We start from the raw sequence: 23,903 nt of genomic DNA, 5'->3' as shown, positions 1-23,903 counted from the left end.
TGTTTTTTAATATATTAGACTAGAATATATTTTCCTATATCTGCTTATATTAGTTAAATATTATATAGCACTCTGTCAATTATACAACACAAAAGACAAAGGTGAATATTAAAGTGGCAGTGTATCTATTAATAACTGATGGTTAAGAAGATAATAATCAGGTATTCATTTAATGGGAGAGTCTAATATTTCCTGATAATCCTGCCTCCTTAAATTCCTCCAGTAAAGTTTATAGCCAGCAAGGACAAAAACACTAATCATAATGATAACCCCTCCAAAGACATCATAGACACTAGGAAATATGTGTAACACTAGAAGCTGCAAGACCATCGCTACCACAATCTCCAGATGTTGTACTGTGCTGACCAAAGCTGGATGGAATTTGTCCAAGGCATAATAAACTCCTAAGAATGCTGCAGTAGAACAGACACATATAGCAATGAGATAACTCCAGGTTTCTACATCTAATGGCATAATGGGTTCTTGAAAAATGAACATAGTTGATATTCCCCAGACTGTCCCAGTCCAACCAAAGGTAAACAGTGCAGTCCACATGCTGATCTTCTCCTTAATGGATCTGTACACTATCATTGAAAGAGCAGTGGTCAGCCCAGCCATCACAGTCATAGTATATCCAAAGGCTTCTTTCCAAGCATTTAACAAGGAATTTTTTTCACTAACTATGTTGGGGATCATGACAAGGCAAACACCTAAGATGCTACAAATAACTGTAGCCATGTCAATATAAGCCATTTTCTCATCAACAAGTAAAAAAGCCAAAATGGCACTGAAGACTGTGGTTGTGGCTCTCCACATAGTGGTCCCATTGCTGGGAGGAACTATAGAAAATGATGTATAAGCACACGTGATAGAGATGACATTGCATACACCATAAAAGAAAAGTCGTAATCTATATCCACTGGGGCCAAAGGGGGCCTCCTGGTAGTAACACACAACTAACACAGATAAGATCTGCAAGATAGAACGGATAAAAATCAGTTCTAGAGATGGAACTTTAGAACGATCAGAAACAAGCCTAGTGATAAGCGCTACACATCCATGAGCCAAAGCAGATCCAAAAAGCACTATCCACATTTTTCTAGATTGAAAAATGTTTTTTTCTGCAAAGCTCTGGAATTGACCAATTTCACTGGTCATGGGGTCTTCTGCTGGTGGAGGCTGGGTATCCATGGTTCCAAAAAAAGTTCTTCCTTTTCTTTTCATTTCACTCAGCAGGCCTTTCTTTGGATTTTCTTCCATAAAATTTCCATAATCTTCATTAATTTCTTCATATCCATCATCCCCAGGCTGGGGATAATGAGAAGTGTATTTCACCATCACCGTGTTGGGATGTATTTTCACCCGTTTTTTAACTGGATAATTTTTGGATGGAGAAGTATCCATTTCTTCAGATATTTCTGTTTAAGAAGGGGAAAAAAAAAGACATGTACATATTCATTCAGTTGAAATTTAGTTTTAATTTCTATTATAACCATTTATACCAATTCAATAATAGATGTTGTAACAATTTTTTGGGGGGGTTGCTTTTTAAGTAATAGGAAGAGAGAATCTGGCAATATGCCTTATCAGATGTATGAGGCCCAATGAAATGATCTATCCTTTTTCATTCTCATTTTATGTTTGCCCATTTCTCATTCTGCTTATTCTTTGACTCATTCAGTTCTATTTCATATCTTTACATGACAAACAACTGATATTTTTCCATCTTTTCATTACTACCCATGTCTCCACTCATCCAAAAGAAAAACATAACCTAGATCAAAACTTTCCCTCTCATTGTGTTCATTTGTCTATATTATAAATTATGAGTGGATAAGTCTAAGTCTTTTGTATAATTACTTCTATATAATACCAGAGTTAGCCTTATATTACAAATTATAGTGATTTTTTAAACATTCTGGGCTCTCCATACATTTTTCAGATATATGGATTCACTGAAATTAAAAAGTAAAAATGAATTTAGTGACATTCACGCATTGTTGGTGTACAGCCTTCCTGATGACCACCTGGACAATATGTTTTTTAACTGAGATTTTACTGCAACTACCCTTTAATTCATCAATACCACTTCTAAGATTTTACACTAAAGAGATGATCACAAGATGCTTTTTACTTGGTGTAAAAAGAAAAAATAAGAATACATATTTATGTATTTGCTTATATAGCATAAAGAAATTATGAAAAGATACAAAGGAAACTAATAATCATGGGGTGGGACAGAGAAAAAGAATGGAAGAAAGGCTTTTTACTGTAAACCCATATCTATCTATCTATCTATCTATATATATATATATATATATATATATATACACACATATATACACACACACACACATATTTAATCACAATGTTCAAAAAATTAAAAACTAAAAATGTTCATCTGTTATTTAAGAAAAAGAGAGCTCATACAGAAAGGTGTGGGAAAAAATGTTTAATAGGAAAGTTTGCTGTAGCTTACTACAATGACCCTTCATATAGTGGAATACATACTATGCTATGCATCCATTAAAAACGACTGCAGATTTTTACTGATGTGAAAAAATGCCCATGACACATTGTTGAGTGGGAAAAAAGTTAAGCTTCTTATAATTATATGAGATAATGCATATAAAGAATTTCCCACAGTACTGACATATAGTAAGCTCTCAGTGTTAATAAATTCAGCTTCCTTCCACCTATAATTAATCTTTTTAAACACTGGGTATCTTCTACAATGTTATTCTTTTTTTGAAACTGTGTGTTCACTCAGCTCTCTTTCATTATCTATCTATCCATCCAAGAACAATTTCCTTCCAAATGATTCTTCCTCTCCCCTCCTAAAAAAAAGAAAAAGAAAAAAGAAAAAAACTTTACTTTTGTCCTCATGACATACTTCCTATTCTTTTCCCAAAACCCATCAGTTCCAGGATCTTAAACAATGATCCAGATAACAAATTCTATTTTGTTTTTTGACACCATCTGGGTAGCCAACTGCTCCATTCCCATCTACTCCTTTCTCTTCTAAAGGACACCACCTTCAGTTGGAAGAAGTTATTTTAGCAAACACCACCTGTACCTCCATGCATTTCAATTTCTCAGCCTGGACTTTCCGCTTGCACTCCTTCATGCATATTGCTATCAAGCTAATCTGGTGTTCTTTTCAACTTTTATCAGGACATTTCCACTTCAAATCATGACTTCAGCTTCAATAATCACAAATTGAATTAATAGTCACAGTCTCCTCACTCATGTTTGTAATACCACCATTTTTCCAGTTCCCCAAGCTAGAAACCAAGGAATACTCTGAATTATCCTTTCTGCCACCACACTTCCATTTGGTCATCACTCTTACTGTTTTTGTCTTTAAAATATTTTCCTTTCTCCAATTCCATTTTACCTTTGTGATTCAGTTTTGGTTATTGTTAATTCCTAACTAGAATATTGCAATAGTATCCTAACTAGACCCCTTGAATCTCAGTCCTTCTCCTCTAAAATCCATCTATTTTATACCACTCTTACATTAATCTGTCTTTAAACGACTCAAAACAAGAACTTCCCTCAAGCTTTCCCCATTCTCAATTCCTCTGCCTGGCTCTCACTCATGTCCCTGCCTAGTGTATCCCCTATCAATACTTAGCTCCTTAACACAGATACTTTAATCAGTCCAGTGTTCTCCCTGTCCTCACTCCCCACATGTACATATAATTTCTCTAGGTCTTTATTCTCAATACTTTCCGCTGTACTCCAACTTTCTAAATAATGCTCATCTTTTAAGAAGGTCCAGTCCAAATCTGCCTTTTAGAAATAAGCCTTCCCTGACCACGCTAGCTAGTCAGAACTTTGTTTGTTGGTGTGGTGAACCACCCCCCACACACACCCACAATGGAATTGGGTGCAGAACCCTTGCTATAGAACTTATTAAATACATGACCCAGGCCAACTTAACCTCTTGGCCAATTTCCTCTTCTGTAAAATAACAATAGTGTTAGTTCATAGGGTAGAATAAGAATATTAAAATCAGCTAATACATACAAAACACTTAGTATCTGGCACCTACCAAGTGCTCAATAAATTTTAATTCTTTTTTTCACATGATTCTGCCTGGAATGACCGGGTCCTCCCCATTTCTGCCCTTGTCTACCTGTTGAGCTCCCATCTGTGCTTGAGTGGTATCCTCAAGTGCTATTTCCTCCTTTGCAGTCTTCCCTAGTCTTTCCCATCTCTGTGCTCCACTGTCCCAGTATTGATGAGTTTATATCCTGTCTTTCCCACCAGACTTTAAACTTCTTGATAGCAGACTTTCCCACCATTATATCCCCTGCCTTTAAGGGCCTAGTACATACCGGTACTCAATAAATGTTTTTTGGATGAAATAGAATGGATTTGAAAGCCAAGAAGAGGGAAATATAGAAAAGAATGGGGAATGATATTAAAACTACTGATATTTTATTTGCAGATGACATGATACTGTAGGTAGAGAACCCTAAAGATTCTCCAACAAACCTAATGGAACTGATAAATTCAGTAAAGTAGCAGTATACAAAATAAATCTATTGCATTTTTATACAGAACTATCAAAAAGGGAAACTAAGAAAACAAACCCATTTACAATTGCATCAAAAAAATACCTAGGAATAAATTTAACCAAGGAGGTAAAAGACCTGTCTGTACTCAGGGTCTTAAAGTTTTGGTAATTCTCGCAATATTTCAAACTTTTATTATATAATATTTGTTATGGTGATCTATAATCGACCATACACTAAGAGAATAAAATGACAAAAGGAGGCACAGGGGAAAGCCCCAGAGGAGAACATGTGTAAAATTTAGTTTGGATGGCAGGAAGCCAGGTTTTAGGGTAGGATTCTCAGTGGCAGGGGTGGCCACATGATTGAGACTTTTCTCCTACATTCTACACAGATATTTTATCATCATCACCAGTGTTTCCTGTCAGAGAATTTATGATTTCAGGAAAACGAAAATAGTTTCTTTTCTGAAAGAGCTTAGAAGCAGATTCTATTTCCTCTAAAGCAGAGGGCTTTAACACAAAGATGCAGACTCAAAGAGTTTTAATAAAGCTCAAGCAAATTTAAATGCTGCCTCTAGTCCTCCTGATCCTCATGAGTTGCAGAGGGGATTAAAATTAGGTATTACTAATTATTATATTTGCAGCACCTAGCACAATTCTTGGCATGAGATAGGTGTTTAATTAGTGTTTGTTGAATCGATTAATGGACTATTTTTTTAAACGAGGCAAATTTTGTTAACAAAATATAAATAATATAAATGGATTTACATGGCTAATGACTCAAATGGGGAGCCTTATTCGTTAAAACACTTTAAAGTCCTTAATAATATGCAAGAATAATAAAACAGGGTGTGCAGCTTGGCTAAAAGAGAATTTGTGCATTTGGCTTCTGTACTGCTAGCTCTATTTCTGCTGCTAGGCCTCCCATATTTCCTTTAACATTAAATTCCTCAGGCATAACTGAAGCTGTTCCTTAAGTAATGTGTATCTGCTTTTCTTAATTAAACTATTCTCAATCAATTAGGAAGGGTACTGAAGATATATGTCTTTCAGCATCACCAGAATGAACTGTTGCTGTTTCCCTGCTTCCCACTGCATACCTCAAAGTTTGGCCCAGTCAGGTGACTCCCACCACCACCCAGTGTACAGTAGTTCCTCATCAGGCTCCCCAGGTTTGCTCAGTACGAGCTTTTGACTCAGGAGCTATTTACCACCATCAGGTCTCTAAGTAAAAAACAACTTTTTGTGTATTCCTATTACAGAAGCAACATATGTTTATTATAGAAAATTCAGAAATGCGAGAAAGTAAAGAAAATAAAAACCATTCAGAATCCTAAACACCCAGAGATAACTACTGACCCTCTCCAGGCCTTTTTCTATTTGTGAACATTTTCCCCCCAAAATGGTATCAAACATCATATCTTATTTACAAAAACAGTGTACATATTTTTCTGTGTCATTAAATATTCTTCAACATCACTTTTAATGGCTAGTTAATATGAGTCCAACAACGGGCTTTGAACACAATAGGTCAATCATTAACTTCAGCTTCCTGAGAACTGCAAGGCAAATGGGATGACCAACTGCCACCAATCCTTTATGCAAGAATAGATCCATGACCATTACAGGAAAAGCCACATATGTGAAAATGAACAGATAACAAATCTGCAGTCTTCCCACTGAATGTAAATGAAGAAATGGTTTTTGATGACCAGAGGCAGATGGTGAAAAAACAAATAGGAGGTAAATCAAGAGTATCATGTTTGTCTCTTTGTTCTCCATTCAGATATCATCTATGAAGAGAACCTAGCTGAGACTAAAAGTGAAATAAAGTCTGTCTTTATTCATGTTTGTGTGTTTATTTAGGATCAATATACTGGTTTTGAAAGGATTTGAGGCAACCATTCAATTAGAGTTAAAGGAAAAATGAAACCACAGGAAATATCAAGCACAGATGCTTCCATGCACCTGGATGTGCTCTTTTGGATTATTTGGTCCTGAATATGGCTCTAGATTATCTAATTATAATTATATAATTATAATAGCTATGTTTATTCAGCCCCTTCTCTGTGGCAGACATACACTAGGAACTTGACTTTTCCACTTAATGGTCAAAACAACTCTATGAAGTAGGTATTATAATCTCCATTTTAATGTGAGGAAATAGGTTCTGGGAAGTTAGGTCACTTGCAAATTAGTGGGTTACATAACCAGTTAATGGTAGGGACAAGATTCAGATCCAGGTATGCCTTCCCAAGCCCTTTCTTCCATACTACACTGCAAAGTAACCATTCATGGTAGGCAGAATAATGCTCCCCAATCCCTCACCACCCCCCATGTCCATGTCCTAATTCCCAGAACCTGTGAATACATTATTTTATATGACAGAGCGGAATTACGGCTGCTAATCAGCTGACCTTAAAATAGGAAGATTATCCCGGATTATCTAGTTGAGCCCTTAAAAGTCAAAGACAGAAACAGAAAACTCAGAGGAGATGTGACAACAGAAGCAAGGTCAGAGTGATGCAATGCAGGGACTCATCTTGCTGTTGCTGACACTGAAGATAGAAGGGAGCCATGAGCCAAGGAATATGGGCAGCCTGTAAAGCTGGAAAAGGCAAGGAAATGGGTCCTTCCCTTGAGCCTTTAGAAAGGAACACATCCAGCCATCACCTTGGTTTTAGTCCAGTGATGCATGTATTAGACCTCTAACTTACAGAACTGCGAGATAATAAATTTGTGTTGTTTTAAGCCATCAAGTTTGTGGTAATTTGTTAAAACAGCTAACAGAAAATTCACACCATGATTCTGTGAACATCTAAAGATTAGATTTGTAGTCTTAGACAGAAAGCACGACACTTAGCACAGGTATATACAAAAGAACTGCCTGCTATGATATTCCCTAGAAAGGAATTTTTTTAATTTCTTAAGATATGAGAAACTGTCCTGGCCAGGTGGCTCAGTTGGTTATAGTGTCGTCTCATGCACCAAAAGGTTGCAGGTTCGATTACCAGTCAGGGCACATACCTAGGTTTCAGGTTCAATCCCCTATCAGGGTGTGTAGGGAGGCAACTGATCAATGTCTCACATCCATTTTTCTCTCTCTCTTTCTGTCTCTCCCTTTCTCTCTCTCTAAAATCAATAAAAACATATCCTCAGGTGAGGATTTTTAAAAAAGATCTGAGAAACTGTTGGATGACATTGTAAAGTTCTGGATCAAGTGATATGGACAAGATTGTTTTAGTCTGAAATAGAAACTTACTGGCTTGCTTGCCCCCTATGATACTGTTTGAAATGTCTGTTTTTAAGAACCACATCCTTGTGGGTCATCTAGAAAAAAGTTATAAAACATCTGTCAATGGCTGAGTAAACTGTCCTGCTTGATGTAGCTATTAATGAATCTGAACTTTGGATACTACCAAACAGAATTTAAGATTAACAACTGATGCTGGACAATAAGAATTCTGGAAACAGCAGATCTGAATGTGAATTCTGCCTCTATCATTTTCTACCTGTGCATATGTCACTTAGCCTTTTTAAACCTGTTTTTTCATCCATAACATGGGCTGATATTACCAAATTGAAAAGGTTATTAATAAGAATTTAATGGAAAGATAGATAAAAAGAACCTAGAATAATACTTGACACATAGCAGGTGTTCAATAAATACTATTTTGCTTCCTTACTGTTAGTTAAATACTGTGGAGATTTTGCCATTAAGCATAGAAGAAATGCTTATTTTTCCTCTCTGCTCTGTTTCCATAGCAAGAAGGCCTATATACAGTTTAACGATTGCTAAATTAGCCCTGGCCAGTGTGACTCAGGTGGTTGAAGCACCATCCCGTACACAAAAGGTGGCGGGTTTGATTCCTAGTCAGGGCACATACTCAGGTTGTAGGTTTGATCCTGGGTCAAGGAGCCTGCAGGAGGGAACCAACTGATGTTGTGTTTCTCTCTCTCTCTCTCTCCTTTCCTCTCTCTAAAATCAATTTTTAAAAATTGCTAAATTAGAGATTTTTAAAGGATAAAACCATGCATTCTAGGAAATATGCCTGGAGACAGCTTGAAATCTGCTCCTCCAGCCCTTCCAATGATTTTAGAAACTTCTGATTCCTTGTATTATATCTCTAATTCTTTGTATTATACCTCTTTCTGATTGAAAGAGAGTTTTGTTATCTGCAACTAAACCCTGTCAGATATACAGACACACTGGCATGCCATGTAATATTTAAAATTGAATCCTGTCAATCAAGGGACCTTTCCTGCCTACTCTGCTTTTAACAATATTATTTTAATACAAATGCCAGTAAGGCATTAATATTCTGAAATTTATGGAAGAGTATTCTTTCACAAATAATGATGGTCTAATGAATCAGTGACTAAAGATAATGCTGGTGATCCCTTCCATAGCCTTAAATTGCTATTATCTCTTCTTGATGAAGTAGGATGGTATATAATAGTAATTTATAATAGATAATTTGCCTACATTTTGTTCCTCATGTAGTTATTGTTTGGAGAAAATAGCCTACAATTTATCAAGAAAGCTACAATCGATTTTTGAAAGAATCTCCGTGTTGGTTGGTAGACTTAAGATTTCTTTAACAATGGGTAGGCAGCACTTTGAGCTCATACTAAGAAATGCTTGCCAATGGTGGAAAATATAGATTTAGGACTGCTAATTGGGACAAAATCTGAATAATTCTTTCAAGCCATCTTTTACTAAGAACCTTTTAAATTTTATGTGATTACTCTGGAAATGTAATTATCAAGGCAAATTTGTTCTCTTTTTTCTTTCTTGTGTTTTTTTTTTTAATCCTCACCCAAGGATATTTTTTCCATTGATTTTTAGAGAGAGTGGAAGGGAGGGAGGAGGGGGAGAGAGAGAGAAAAAAAAACAAACAAACATCGACATTGGTTGCCTCCTGCATGCTCCCCAACCAGGGCCAGGGATCGAACCACAACCTAGGTGCATGCCCTTGACCGGGAATCAAACCCAAGACCCTTCAGCCACAGGCCAACACTCTAACCACTGAACCAAATAAGCTAGGGCAAATTTACTTTCTTATAACTCCCTTGCATACTCTCCCAACCATTTCTACTCAAATCTTCACCTAGGCCCAACTAGCAAATTCTAGGCCAAGGGGCAAGTACTAATATTAACTCAGACCTCTGATTATTAATTATGATTATTTCTGAGAAGACTCAGAACCACAGAGAAGTCAAGAGCCCTCACAGCATGACTCTAGCTCTTCCCACATCCATGCTGGGCAGGACTTGTCAGAACATGTCAAGTTTTCTGGGTTGTGTGCAGCCTATGGTGGCTCCTTTACTCTGCCAAATCCACTCCTTCAGGAGATATAGACACCATCTAAAGGGAGCATGCCAGGTCACAATCTCCTATGTGGCCTGGTGAGTTCCATGAAAGAGAGCTGTCATTCATATTTGTGTTCCTGGCACACAAGCACATTTAATACATGTTGACTGAACAAAAATACTCAGTCCTGAACTGCATTCTACAACTGCTCCCTGAACTTCAGCCAATCTTGCTATCAGCTATCACAGGTTCTGCTATTTATTCTCCCATTTCTATCTTGGTTTCACCTTTGGACTGTCCTCACATTGTTATCTTTGCCACTCAGCTGCAATTCTGACTCTTTGTGCAGGGGACACTGGTTCCAGATCCCTAAAGAATCCCCCTCTCCTGTTCTGGGCTGCTCCTGGGCTCCATGCTGGCCCAGGATTGTGAGAACCACCCAGCTAGGATTCACCTGGCAGAGGGGTCAGCATCTCTGCAAAGTTCTTGGATTGAGAGAACTTTCGTTTGGGCTACATCATTGAAGAATTTTCAGTCTAAAAGTAGGAAGGTCCTGGAACCCTATTTGTCATTGGAAGCAGTCCTGAATCACCCACCCAGGAAGAAATAAGGATAAAACCCCATGTTACCATTAGTCATGTGTGCAAATCATGGGGGAACCCCCCCCCAGCTTATAGGCAATTTAAAGGGGGTACGTGAAGATGAATTCTGATCTTTATATCCACATTATTAATCAGTTAGTGATATTACTAGAGACTGTTATTGGGTTCAAAAGTTAGCAGGATATGAAATCCTTCACTCTATCCATGAGCTTCTTGTTCCTGAGAAAAAATGATTTACTCTGAGACTGAGGAATGACAAGTTTGTTGCACTCTGGAATCTAGTTTTGGTGCCCTGAGTTTGACAGTCCAGCCTTTAGATAAGGCTTGGTTCTGTTTTACTTTAGCAATAGCTAGCTTTTGTTTCCACAGCCACTGACTGAGCCTCCTGATCCTGCCAACCTGGCAAATGTACCTTCTCACTCAGAAGAATCAGGGAAGGAATGTGGATAAATCAGTCTAAATCTATCATCATCACTGTACTTTGCAGGTAACAGGTCAGTGTGACATCCTCCGTGAGGATCACTCCCTGCAGGGCTAACAGATGCACAACAGCACCAAGACTGGATGTTAGCTTACCTGTTCTAGGCTAGAAAAGACTTGGGGCACATAAGGCTGAAGGATAAGCTCCTCAGCATGTTATCCAACATCAGCTTAAAAGAGGGATACTTCTGTGGAAAAGAATCCTTATTTTGGGCTGAAAAACAGAAGCTGCCCAAGAGGGTGTAGGTCAAGGCTGCTTTTGTGAAGCTGGATGAGGCTGAAGGTGGGGGTATGGCTGGTTGGGTTGAGGGTAAAGGCTCCTTAGCTGAACCAGGAAAGGCAACTGATATTGGATACCAGAGTGGGCCAGGCTGTGAGGAGCAAAGTAAATGTGGTCTAAAGGGGCTAAGAAGAGTTAGGCTAAGCTGGGCTATGGGAGAATGGAAGAGAGGCCTGAGGATTTTGCTGATCTGTGTAAATCTGGATTATAGGAGAAAATTATAGCAAAGAGACTTGGAGATGAGGTGAGGTAAGGAGAGAAATCTAATGGGATGGGTGTGGGGGTTGGAGGATTGGTGGAAAGAGAAGTAGGAAAGATGCACCAAACAGGTAGCCTAGTCCAAGTTTGAGCTGGAGAATCAGCTGACACATCTAGAACAGAAAGTTAGGGAAGGGACAGTGAGGGGTTGCCAGCTGTACAGGAGCTGCTAGGAATCAACAGCTGGCTCTAGGAGGGGCAAAGATTGAGAAAAAGGAAAACTAAAAAAGAGCAGAAGTGGAAAATCAGTCTGATTAGAGCTGGGTTAAACATTCTCTCTTGCCATCAGCTTGGAAGCACTGGGCCTGTTACTGTGTAGGCAAAATCGAAGTGAGAAGCCAGGCTCCTTTATACTCAATGGTGGTTAATGACTTTAGTAGACTGTAATGAACCGTGCACTCCAGGAAAGGAACAGGTTAACTGAGGTTGAAAAAAAGCCTATGTGGCAGTTTTCAAACAAGAAGGCTGATTTGGCCTGTGTGAAGGCAATGATGCCTGATTTGGAGCTGAGCAATTTATGTCGTACTGTTTTAAAATCCATTCTGGCACACTGTGATGAATGTGTCGGCTGGCAGCTAAGAACTTGCTGGAATGCAGGAGTCTTTCACCATTTATAATCGACACTTCGACTTCCAGGAAAGAGCCTTTCTCATCTCTAAAGCAATGGACTTATCAATTTGCATAAAATATGCCATTCTCAATGAACACATATTTATCACCTACCACTTACTTTTCTACTGTCTTTTAAAAAAGCAGAATCAGCTAAATGCAGTGAAGCAGCACCTTTAAGTTTAGCTGTGCTTAGTGAATCTTTTAAAGAGTGGCAGGGAGTCATTGCTAGAAGGGGAAGGGGGCAGGAATAAAATGATCCTTTTCTATTTCCATTATCTTTTTTGTATGTATCTAAGTGGTTAAATCACCAGTTAGGTTAGATGCTAATTAAATGTAAAACAGAATACAGGGCTGTTCTGATATGCTTGTTAAAGTTGCATGTATTGGTTGCTTATCCTTTACCTAAGTCTCAAGAGACAAAATGAAACAGCCCAGCTGAGTTCAAAGAAGCCTGCCAACACCCCAGGACTTACGCCAGTTTCTGAACAAAACAAGGATACCCAGGATCAACAATCTACTTGCAAATCCCTCAAACACTACATACACCACCTGCTCACATTTACCCTGTACCTGCTCATCCAAAGCCTGAAATCACTCTTGAGGATAAGACTTACAGAAATGACAAAGAATTAGTTCAAAATTTTAAAAATTTGGTTTCATTGAATCATAATTGATTCTTCACACTAGATACATCACTCAATGAAATTACAACTCAGTCGCATCTCTCCTTATACCACATTTCATTAAACTCAGATAAGATAAAGAAATTTAAAAATGGTGACCAGATGCCATCTTGTTTCAGACCATAAGTCAAGTTTTGAATGAAAAGGAAAATCTGGTTGGTTAAGTGGCATACCTAGATTTATTAAAGTCACGACTGTATATAATGCTACTGAAAGTTGAAATGAGCCTTTATGAAGTCCCATCATTGGTAGGGACATTGCATATGAAGGATAAGCACAGTGTAACCCATCTCATCAAGTGTTAATTTTATCAGCAACATGCATCAAAATTTAAAAGGTGTGCACTCTTTAACCCAGTAATGCCATTTCCAGGAATATATCCTAAGGAAATCACTAGTAAGGTACATAAAGATGTCCTGCAAGGATATGCATCATGGCTTTCCTTGCACAGTGAAAAATAGGAAATAATAAGTGTCCTCTAATGGGGGACTGATTAAATAAACACATCAATGCAATATTATGTAGTCATACAAAAAGATAATGTATATCTATTGACATAAAAAAATGTTCATGTCACATTGCCAAGTAAAAAGAAATGTATAAAAGAGTATTCACGGTATGATTCTATTTATATAAAACAATTTACATTTGTGGATGGTGGGATTTCTATTATTCAGTACTTTCTTCCTTTTATTTTAAAATGTTTTTTCTATATAACCATGTATTTAAAAATCAGGAGGGGGAAAAAATCAAGCTATTTTCATCAGAAGAAAACAAAACAAAACATTACTCAGTGTTTCAGTCAGACCAGAATAGTTACCGGGGAAGCCAAATGTAGCTGTTGTATTTCTGTACCTTCTGTTAGAAGGGAAACCGTGGATAAACAAACCATGTTACAGAGAGAATCTGAATGGATGGTGTCTAGAACCCAAAGCAAAACAGAAGTGAAATACTAAATAAACTAAAGAGGATGCCTCTATCATACATAGTGTTTGAAAGAATTAATTCATTTGTGCATGTATTACTATATTTTCTTGACTAACAAAAATAAAAAGTGGATTCCAAATGGCAACAAAGAATATAATGGAATTACCATTGGTTTTTTTATATAAGTTACCACTCCATAAGTCTTCCTGTTAATGTGGAAAAAATCTGACCTGAACAGATGGACCTCACACTGTTTTCTAAAACATGAACAGATTCTGATCTTCTGGACCAGGAAATGAAGTCTGCACTAAAACAACAGACACTATTATCCATCTCCTAGAATTTCAATTTAAGAAGCTGCTAATAAAAGCAGTATTTCCTTTTTTAGAAATACAGCACAGTGATACATTTCTATCTTAATGGAATGTGCTTTTCATGCAGTAACAAAACGTAGTGGGATATTTGTGGCACTGGAGGTACTGGTTGACTGATCCCCAAACTGTACCAATTTTGTAGAAACGTTCTTGGCAGATGGCTGACTCCACCCTTTATTCTCCAAGTTCCCCATGGAAGGCACAACCCTGAGGGCTGCCACTCTGCCTGGTTAAATCTTCATCTTATTAGCCCAAGGGCCTTTTTTTTCTCAAGCATCTTCCCAGGAACAGTTTCACAAATAGATGCCCTTGGTCTTGAAGACCCAATAAAGGGCTCTCTGTCAAATAATTACCGGCTTTGAATTTTTTTTCCTGCTCCATCACTTTCTAGCTGTGTAACTTGAGGCTGTGGAGCAGCCAGTGAGGCCAGAGGACTGGGTATGAGGAGGAGCTGGGGCCAAGGAGGTAGCCCATGAGTTCAGGATATTGGTTATGTAAAAGGGAAATGAGCAAATAGTTAAATATATTGAGGGTAATGGGAGCCGTATTTCTCACCATTAGAGAAGGAAGTTACAAATAGAAAAAAGGTAAAGACTAGAATGAATCCTGTGGTGTCAGAGTTGGAGATATTAAACTCATCTATTTTAATATAAATAGATGAATAGATATAGAAGTAGAGATGTATAAGTATATGTTTTTCAGTTCCCTGATTCTGTCTGCTACAGTGGCCTAAAAGCAACAGCACTCCAATAGCAATAACCACACCACACCTAGCACCCAGATTTTACATTTTCTACTAAAAGGAATCAGGGCTCATTGGAGAAATAGCTTTTGAAATGACTGAAATGGTTGGGACAGGAAAAATACAAGATGAGCCTAATACATCCTACACCAGAGAGAGCTCCAAGAATAATATGTATGTCAAAAGAACATGAGAACCAGCTTGAAATAGGGTTCCAATGGCCAAATTTCAGCATCAAAATCAGTAATAGTAATGGGTTATGATCCATTGTGCATACTGATGTCAATAAACGAATAAAAAAAGAAATAGATAAGAAAACTCTTCCTTACAATAAAATACCAACTCGTAAATGTAAAATAAATGTTAGATTTAGAAAAATTGCCATTCGGCAATCATCACGGTAATAATATACACAAGCAAAAATCATCATAAAATAAGTGACTGAAAGTTTGTTGAAGAACAGGATGTTTACATAGTCTTAAAGTATCTCCCCACAAAATGCTTATTAATTACAAAGGAAAAAATAATGTATTTACAGTGGAGAGGTTATCCTTAACCAAGTCATCAAAGTTAACATCAGCAGCAAAAAGACAAGTCAATATTGTCTCTTAATAAGGTAAACTGAGAAGAACACAGGATCACGTCTATCATATTCCTGCCAAAAATGTAAAATTTGCATCTAATCATGAAGAAACATCAGACAAACAAAATGAGGGGCATTCTACAAACTTAATGGCCTGAACTTTCAAAAATGTCAAGGTCACTAAGGACAAGGAAGGAAAGAAGAACTGTCACAGCCCTATCCAATGTGGCTCAGTTGGTTGGGTGTCGTCTCGTGCACTGAAAGGTTGCTGGTTGGATTCCCGGTCAGGGCACATGCCATGGTTGTGGGCTTGATCCCCCGTAGGGGGCATGCAGGAGGCAGCCCATCGATGTTTTTCTCTCTCTCACTCTCCCTTCCTGTCTCTCTAAGATCAATAAAAACAAATCCTCGGGTGAAGATTTTTTTAAAAGGAGAGAGAGAGAGAAACTTTCTCTTAAAGAACTTACATGTTCATTTGGGAAAAACTATCTATACAGTAGTAACAAGTGCTATATACACAAGTGCTATACACATTAAAGGAAAGAAATTATACAATTAAATAGGTGTTTGCTTTAACATCAGAGTACTAAAGAACAGAAAAAAAGTAATGACAATTCCACAGTAGACCTGTTTTGTTTGGGGATAGCATGAGAATTGGTAGAAAGCAGCAGACTGAGATTTAAGATACATTAAAAGAGAAACTTCCAGATTAGAATTATCACACAGATTCAGAAGGCACAAAGGGTGTATATAATCATTTTACCCTTGAGAGCTCTGACAATAGGATCAATAATCATTTGTCCAGAATGATTTACATGCAGCTTTATGGGGGGGGGGGGGGAAGGCTAGACTACTACATACCAGGCTTATAACAAGTTCTTTACATGTATTATCTTACTTAATCCCACAACAACCCCAACAAGGTAGTAACTAACATTACTCAAATAATAATGATAATATAATACGTGAAGCTTACAACAGTGCTTACTATAGCAGCCAGGCTTCAAATCTAGGCTGTCCTCTTTCAGCCCTGTTTGAGGCCATAACTACTTACTACCAAACAAAACAATCTCTGGCAAACTCCCACCCACATCCCCACAATCTTCCTGATGAACTATTGGAGAAGCCTCTCTCCGAACAATCTGTTCCTTCTCTGGGTTCAAGAACCCTTTCTTCAGGGCTTAATTATAGTACTTGACATATAGTATCACTGTGAGTTGTATATGTAACACTAAGCCCTGATAAAGTGTTACTGCTCCAAGAACAGAGCTCATGTCCTTATCTTCCTGGTATCACCAGGTCCTAGGACAATGCCACACTCAATAAATGCTGAGAGAATGAGTAAGTCCTGCAGCATAGCTCGCCTGCTTTGGAGGAAGTCTCCCTTTTAACGGGAGACCTCTAATTGTGTAGTACAGAGCTTTGGTTGCCACAATTCTACAATCTAACTCTTACCGTCTATCTCCTAAATCTCAATTAAGGGGACCCAAGAAGCAATGTATCTGGCTTTAGTTCACATCACCCTCAGCAGCCTTATTCACCCTTAGGATCCTCACCCCCATGTAGACAAAGGCTCAGCCAGAGTTACACAGAGACCAGAGGCAAAATAAATGGGAAACTAAATTACCTAATATTTCTACTTTCCTTTATCAACTTCTTAAAGTAAAAGTCAGAGTTCAGTAAAATTGCTGATACTTTGGGGTCTTAAATAAAAGTTAAGAGATACAAAGCGAATGACTTTGGTAAGTCAGGGAATGATTAAACAGACTTCAGTAACTGACAGGTATGTGAATTGAGTTCATATATAATTATAAGTATGAAATAGTGTTAAGTGCACATAAAGTATTATATAGGCTCATTGATCACATATAATTCTACTATAGCAGTGACTATAAGAGAAACCAGAGAAAAGAAATAGTTTTTGTGTATAATGCTATGTAAGTGACAAATTTTGAAAATTATATATGCATATTAACATTTATAAGGCAGCATAAAGTTTTTGCCCACAGAGGATAAAAAGCTCTGTGATCTTAGCTCATCTCTGGCATTTCCCTACCAAGTAGAAGGGTATTTCCTTTGTCCAAACAAGAAGGTAGGTGAAAAGTGAGAAAGGAGAGGAAGGCACTGGCCTGATTATCTTTCTCCTTCCCATACCCAAGCCAGTGCCAGCAGACAGTGTCTGTTAATGTAACAATTTGGTTACTTGGAGAATCTATTGCTAAGAGCAGAATGGCAGAAAAAAAAAAAAAGTATGGTGATGGAGAAGGGTACTTTGTCTGATTTTATAATGAAAATAATGCAGGAGAAACATGAAATAAGAATGGGAACATAGCAGTAGCCCCTAACATCCTGGAACTGTGACTCTTCAAAGTACTTAAGAATACCACCCGCCCTAGCTGGTTTGGCTCAGTGGTTAGAGCGTTAGCCCGCAGATTGAAGGGTCCCGAGTTCAATTCCTGCCAAGGGCACGTACCTCAGTTGTAGGCCGCCCTGGTTGGGGCTCATGGAATAGGCAACCAATTGATGTGACACCTCTCTCTCTCTCTCCCCCTTCCACTCTCTCTGAAGAACAATAGAGAAAATATCCTTGGGTGAGGATTTAAAAAAGAATACCATCCATGGTGCAAGGTGGCCTCAGCAAAGAAGATGAAACATGACTCTCATTACCAGCAAAATATTTAAAAGTGCTCAGGAAAAAAAAGTGGGCCTGGTTAAAATGTGATTAATGCCATCACCTTTTTTCTCACCAACAAATTCCAATCCAAAACGGGAAGAGTATATTTCTACTACGGTCACCAGGAAGCAAAGATTACTCAAACACCTAATAATTGAGGGTATCCAGGTTGCTGGACAGACCAACAACTGCTGAAATCAGCTAAGAGACCTGAAGTGTGGCTAGCAATGCTATGCAAGTTAAAAGGTACCAGGGGAATTCAGCTAGCAATTTGAATTAGAATACTGTGAAAATTCAAAAATAAATAAGTAAAATAAAATAAGTACTGTGAAAATTAACTTTATAAACTCCAATCATACTTATATTTGATTATTGAATTATTTACATCTATATATATTCTCTTAACTTCATTAAGTCTGTGTCTTTGAAAAGACTCTAAATTATATAAAAGTATTTTAAAAGTATGATTAATTAATCTGTCAACCTCCTTGCCAATCTCCCAAAATACTATTTTCTCATGTGACTAAATTCACTAACTCCTATTTCTAACAGCTGAAACAGACTTGTTAGCCATGTTAATTAAATAAGTCAGCTAGTGTGGCCACTGCCTCCCCTCAGTTTGAGCTCTTTTGCTTTCAACTGCCTACCCTTAACCGGAGCTGACCGGCAGGCCTGCCAACACAGACAAAGCCGATTAGATCCTGTTTAGAAACAGAATTGGTGACTATCTAAATACAATAAGATTCTAGCTTCTAGTCCTTAGTAAATTTAATTGTGTTCTTTATCTCATTAGAGAATATTTTTATAATCTCGAGGTGGGGATTGGGCATAACACCAAGGTAAACATCACAAAGGAAAGATGGACAGATTTGACTAAATGAAAATTTAAATCTTCTGTGGGAAAAAAGAAACCATAGAAAATAATTTTAAATCACAAACTAAAAACAACAACAACAAAGGGTCAACAACTTTCATTTATATGGGCTCTTAAATACTCCAGAAAATTTGGCAAAGGCCATGAATAGGTAATTCACAAAAGGAGAGTAGAAATAACCAATAGACATATGGAAAGATGGACACTTTCTGTAAAAGCCACAGAAACAAGAATAAAAGTGAGATCTGTTTGCCTCTTAGGTGAGAAAAATGGAAAATGCCGATGATCTCTAGCATAAATTAGTGAAGAATCTAGGACAGCATGCACTATTGGCTGCAGAGCAAACTGTTAACAAGATTTTTGGAGGGCAGACAATATGTACCAAAATGTAAAATGTACATTCTCCCTAACCCATCATTTCATTTAGGAATTTATTCTAAGGAAATAACACCACTACATGAAGGTATATTTTTTAAATGTTCATTACAGCATTGTTTTTATTATCCAAAAGATGTAAATAATATAAATATCTTTAAATTGGATATTGATTAATTCAACATTTATATATAAGTGGAAGATATCCATATCTTATGTGAAAAGATAGAAAAATAGATATGATTCTATTTATGATACTCCAAATTTAAGGTGCACATTTTTTCACATTTCTTAGTCAAAATGCATCTTAAAATTGATAACATCTTACATTCAATGAAATATGTTTATTTATGAATTTAATAACCTGAAAGTACTTATTCCAAATTAATATTTGAGGTGACTTGTGGAGAATGACTTACTACAGGGCTTTTATTTTCTACTCTAGTGTTGTTTCCATGGTTTATAATCAGCTATATTTAAATTTTTATTCTATAGAAACAATAAAATTATTCAATCTGTTCTAAAATGTTTTTAAACCCAGGAAGAAAATATTACAGAATACTTCATCAGTGCCCCAATAACTATTCTTTTGTCTTTTGGAAAAAGTTACTTTGATCCATAATGGATATTTAAAAAAACAGTGTTTTGTTTTGTTTTGTTTTTAGGGCATTTGACCAATCTTGTGTGTGCACATTCTTATGAACCTCAGCAATGTGAATTCCTTAATTTGGCTAAAAAATAGACTTTGTGATATTTTCTTTCATCTACAAAAAATACTCTAAAGAAGAGCTCCTTTTAAAAAAGAGTGCACACTAACAGTTAAAAATACTATAAACAGCATTAAGTAAAACACACTTTCATTAAGTATTTAGAAATTAAATGTATTGCATTAAAGAGTTCAAACATATTATTTCTCATAGAGGACAAGTCTATGCATATGTGGGTTGAAAATAAATAATTACTTCCTACAAAGCAGTCTTCAATAGAACTTTACATCTAGTAATGAAATGAATCTAACTAAGAAATGAAGTGGGGCCCTGGTCGGGTGGCTCAGTTGGTTGGAGTGTCGTGCCATGCAGGGCCCGTATCCTCAGGTGGGGATTAAAACAAAAAAAAGAAATGAAGTGATGGCACACACCTAGAACTAAAAAGTAATCTTTCTTTACAAGATAAAATATATGGTAGATTATCTTTTGTTATAGAGGAGTGAAAGACTAATAATGTAAATGACAGGAATTTTAAAGGAAAAAATATATATTTGACTACATAAAAATTGACATTTTCTATACAAAATATCATAAGGAAAATTTAAAAATAAAATATCAAGAAGAATGATTCCTTAGCATACAAAGAGCTTTTACAAATAAGAAAAAAGTAAGCTTATCAATAGAAAAATAAGGATATGAGCTCACAAGACAAGAAAAAAGTGTGACCAATAAATACGAAAATATTTCTGCCTATCCAATCAGAAAATACTTTTTAAAAGGTTGATGAAATCTAGCAACCTAATTTCGGTGATAGTGTAGGGGTATTGACATTCTAATTCTGTGTTTAGAGTGGTACTAACTGGTACACCTTGTCTGTAGCACAACTGGAAATAGTGGTCTTCCAATAAACATTCCTTAAAAATGCATATATCCGGCACTGTTGTAGATGCCGAGAGCACAATAAAGAATAAAACAGACAAGAGAGGAGACAGAAAAACTGAATAAATGAATAAGATGTTTCAAAAAACAGAGTGTACGTACCTGCTGAACCATCAATTTGATTTCTACCAATTTGTTCTAAGAATATAAACAAGTGTACGAATGCTTGTTCAAAGATGTTATTTGCAGAATTGTCCATAATAGCAAAAATTGTAAATAAATAAGTGTTCGTTATTATGGGATTGTTTAAATAAATTATGTTCTATCCATGTAGTGCAATATTAGTCAGCCCTTAATAATGATGGCCTAGCTTTGTATGTATTGGTTCAAAAGACATTAATGGTAAATTATATAGTAAAAATGGAACCAACAAAAAATCAGTCTATTTAAAAAGCATGTGTATTCATCTAAAGGGAAATCTGTTTACAATGGTTTTCTCTAGTACCTAAATTTCTTACAATGAACATATATTTTGTTGAAAGAAAAATGCATAGATACCAATGTTTTGAGAGATACCTATGTAACCTTTAAGGAGTTCATAAACCATATAACACCGGTATATTTGAAATTGCTAGCACTGTGATACATCTAAGTCATATTTTCTTCAGATAACTTCCTATAAGATTATTATCTAGATATTGTTCTGTATTAAAATTTTCTTTAATTCTTTTTGTTTAAACTTCCTTTAGGAATATCTTTTTTGTATACATGTCAATTTTACATCTTTCTAGACTATCTTTGTTTTGGAATGAAAATACTGTATGTATAAATACTTTATTGCTCAGCAAAATATCAAACACTTTAATCCACAGGCTTTATGATTTTGGAACAGATGTTTATGAAAATTAATGGTTCTGGAGAGTTCAGAAATACTAGAGGTGTCAAAAAATAACGATGGATCACTAAAAAGCTCTGGAAAAGTGTGTGACTTGTAGCGTGTGATGGAGCTGAAAACGGATCAGTGTACTTACATGTGCGTTGTTTGCGTGCATATGTACATATGTGTATCCTACATATGCATAGGTGAGAGTCATGTTCGGTACATGGTTTATTTATCTGCACCCCTAAGTCGACTCACGTTTGGCTTCTTGTTACGGTCGGGAAACCGGCACGGACCCGTTTGCAAAGGGTTGCGGTGTCGGGCCTGTTCGGCTCTAGCCACCTGCCTCGGAGATGGGCTTTTTCTGGCAAAGGTGCCCAGCAGGTCTGCGGGGCAGACCGCGGCCGGGAAGTAAGCAGACCCGGGCGCTTGAGGCGCTTCAGCACCACGGACACGGGCAAACCCAATCCAAGTCCTTTCGGGGGGAGCAGCCGGCAGAAACCGCCCTTCCAGGGGCGCCCCGGCCCCCTCCTGCCGGTGCGTCACCGGCCCCGGCTCTGCTCGTCACTCAGAAGCGGGCTCCGCGCCGGGCGCGTCGGCAACCCCTGCAGGGCCGCGCAGCGCCCCCACTCGCCCCACCGCGAAGTCTCAACCCTCCTCTCCACACCTCCTCTCAGAAGCCGAACCAGGGCACGTGGCGCAGAAATCTTCCAGCTCCCGGAGCGGGTCAGGGAGGGTTCGCGCTTCCCGCCCGGGGCTGGGCAGCTGAGCGGGCTCGCCCTGCGCCTCCGGCCGCCGCCCTCAGCCTTAGCCTGGCCCTTCCTCCACTGCCTGCTCTCGCCTTTCGCTGGAGAGAGGTTTCTACAAACCCTTTATGCTCCACGAAAATCTCAACCCATATGGACTGGCGTTCAAGAATCATAGACATGGGACAGGCTAAAGGAAAATACCGATTCTTGGCTATATTTCTAAAGCCATCCAGGACTCTTAAAAGTTTGAATTTGAAATCAAACCCTTGACTCACAGGGATTCACCCTTGTTTGGGTGGGCTTCGGGGCGAGAGGAGAGCAAGAGCCGTTATCATGGAGGCTGGGAAAGGATCATACGGGAGACTGTGCCGGAAACGGGGGTGCAGGGGCCGTAGGGGATGCTGACTCGACCGACCCCGAGGCCGGGTTCTCAGAGCAGCGCGGGGACGCGGGGCCCCCGCCGCCTTTCAGGCGTCGAGCGCAGCTCCCAGCGAAGGGTTGTGAAGAGGGCGGGACGCTTTGCCCCCGGCCGGCCCAGCCCAAACAGAGGGACTCTTCCCCCACAGGCGCCACGGCTAAGTGGGCGTGTGGGGCTCGCGGCACGCGCCCCCTCCTCCCGGGTGGGGCTGCCGGGCGGGCAGGGTCAAGGTCCCCGTCCGCCGCTGCCCCCGGCTCTCGGGGCCCGATTACCTGCGTGTGGCGGCGAGGAGGGCGCGCCCGGGGCTGCGGCCTGGCCCGCGCGCTGCCCGGCGCCTAACACCAGCCTTCGAGCCCGCGGAGTCCGCCGTGCGCCACGCCAGGAAAACCGCGGCTGGGGCGGCTGGGGCCGCCGGGCGGGGCGGGGAGAGGGGCGCCGCCGGGGCGGCACTGCGCCTGCGCTCTCCGCCGCCCACCTCCCAACCCCCCGGTCGGCGCCCACGTGGAAGACGACGGGGGTGCCCAGGGTTTGTGCCTGGACTGAGGGACTTCCCCTCCCGGCGCGGTGGGATCGTCCAAGGCGCGGGGAAACTGCCTGCTCAGGGCGCTTTAGCCTATGTCCTTGCAGAGAACGGGTTTGAAGCAATCGAGGATCAACCGGAGTGACCTGGTCTTCAGGAAGGGGGCAGGGATGCAGCCTCAGTCCATTTCCACCTGTTTGCATTTAAAAGTTGCAAGTCGATTCCTTAATATTTAACAATATGTCTAGCATCCGTATATCGTGGTCCAGGAAGGCCCTCGGGCATCCCCGAGCACACCGGGCATTTTACCAATGCGGTCTCTAAGGGAAGGGCCTTGACACTGCAGAGCTGGGTCCTGGACTCCGGTATATACCCCATCCCGTGCTTAATGAATATAGTGTCTTGGAAACACATCTGATCATCAAAGCAATGGACTAGATGGGTCAA

The 23,903-nt window shown here is 38.9% G+C and overlaps 1 protein-coding gene across 1 annotated transcript; it reads right to left on the bottom strand.

The window, feature by feature from the left end:
- SLC35G2 (solute carrier family 35 member G2) lies at positions 1–23,255 on the bottom strand. Its single transcript, XM_087824623.1, has 2 exons — positions 23,209–23,255; positions 1–1,418 (listed from the first exon to the last, which is right to left on the bottom strand). Exon 2 carries the CDS (start codon positions 1,402–1,404, stop codon positions 166–168), a length of 1,239 nt encoding a protein of 412 aa, XP_087680749.1. The 5' UTR covers positions 1,405–1,418; positions 23,209–23,255; the 3' UTR covers positions 1–165.
- Between the last annotated feature and the right edge of the window lie 648 nt (positions 23,256–23,903).

Source organism: Miniopterus natalensis, chromosome 15, assembly GCF_054644295.1.
Source record: "Miniopterus natalensis isolate mMinNat1 chromosome 15, mMinNat1.hap1, whole genome shotgun sequence".
NCBI classification, from domain to species: domain Eukaryota; kingdom Metazoa; phylum Chordata; class Mammalia; order Chiroptera; family Miniopteridae; genus Miniopterus; species Miniopterus natalensis.
The sequence above is the reverse complement of the archived record's forward strand: the minus strand, read 5'-3'. Positions and strand labels throughout refer to the sequence as shown.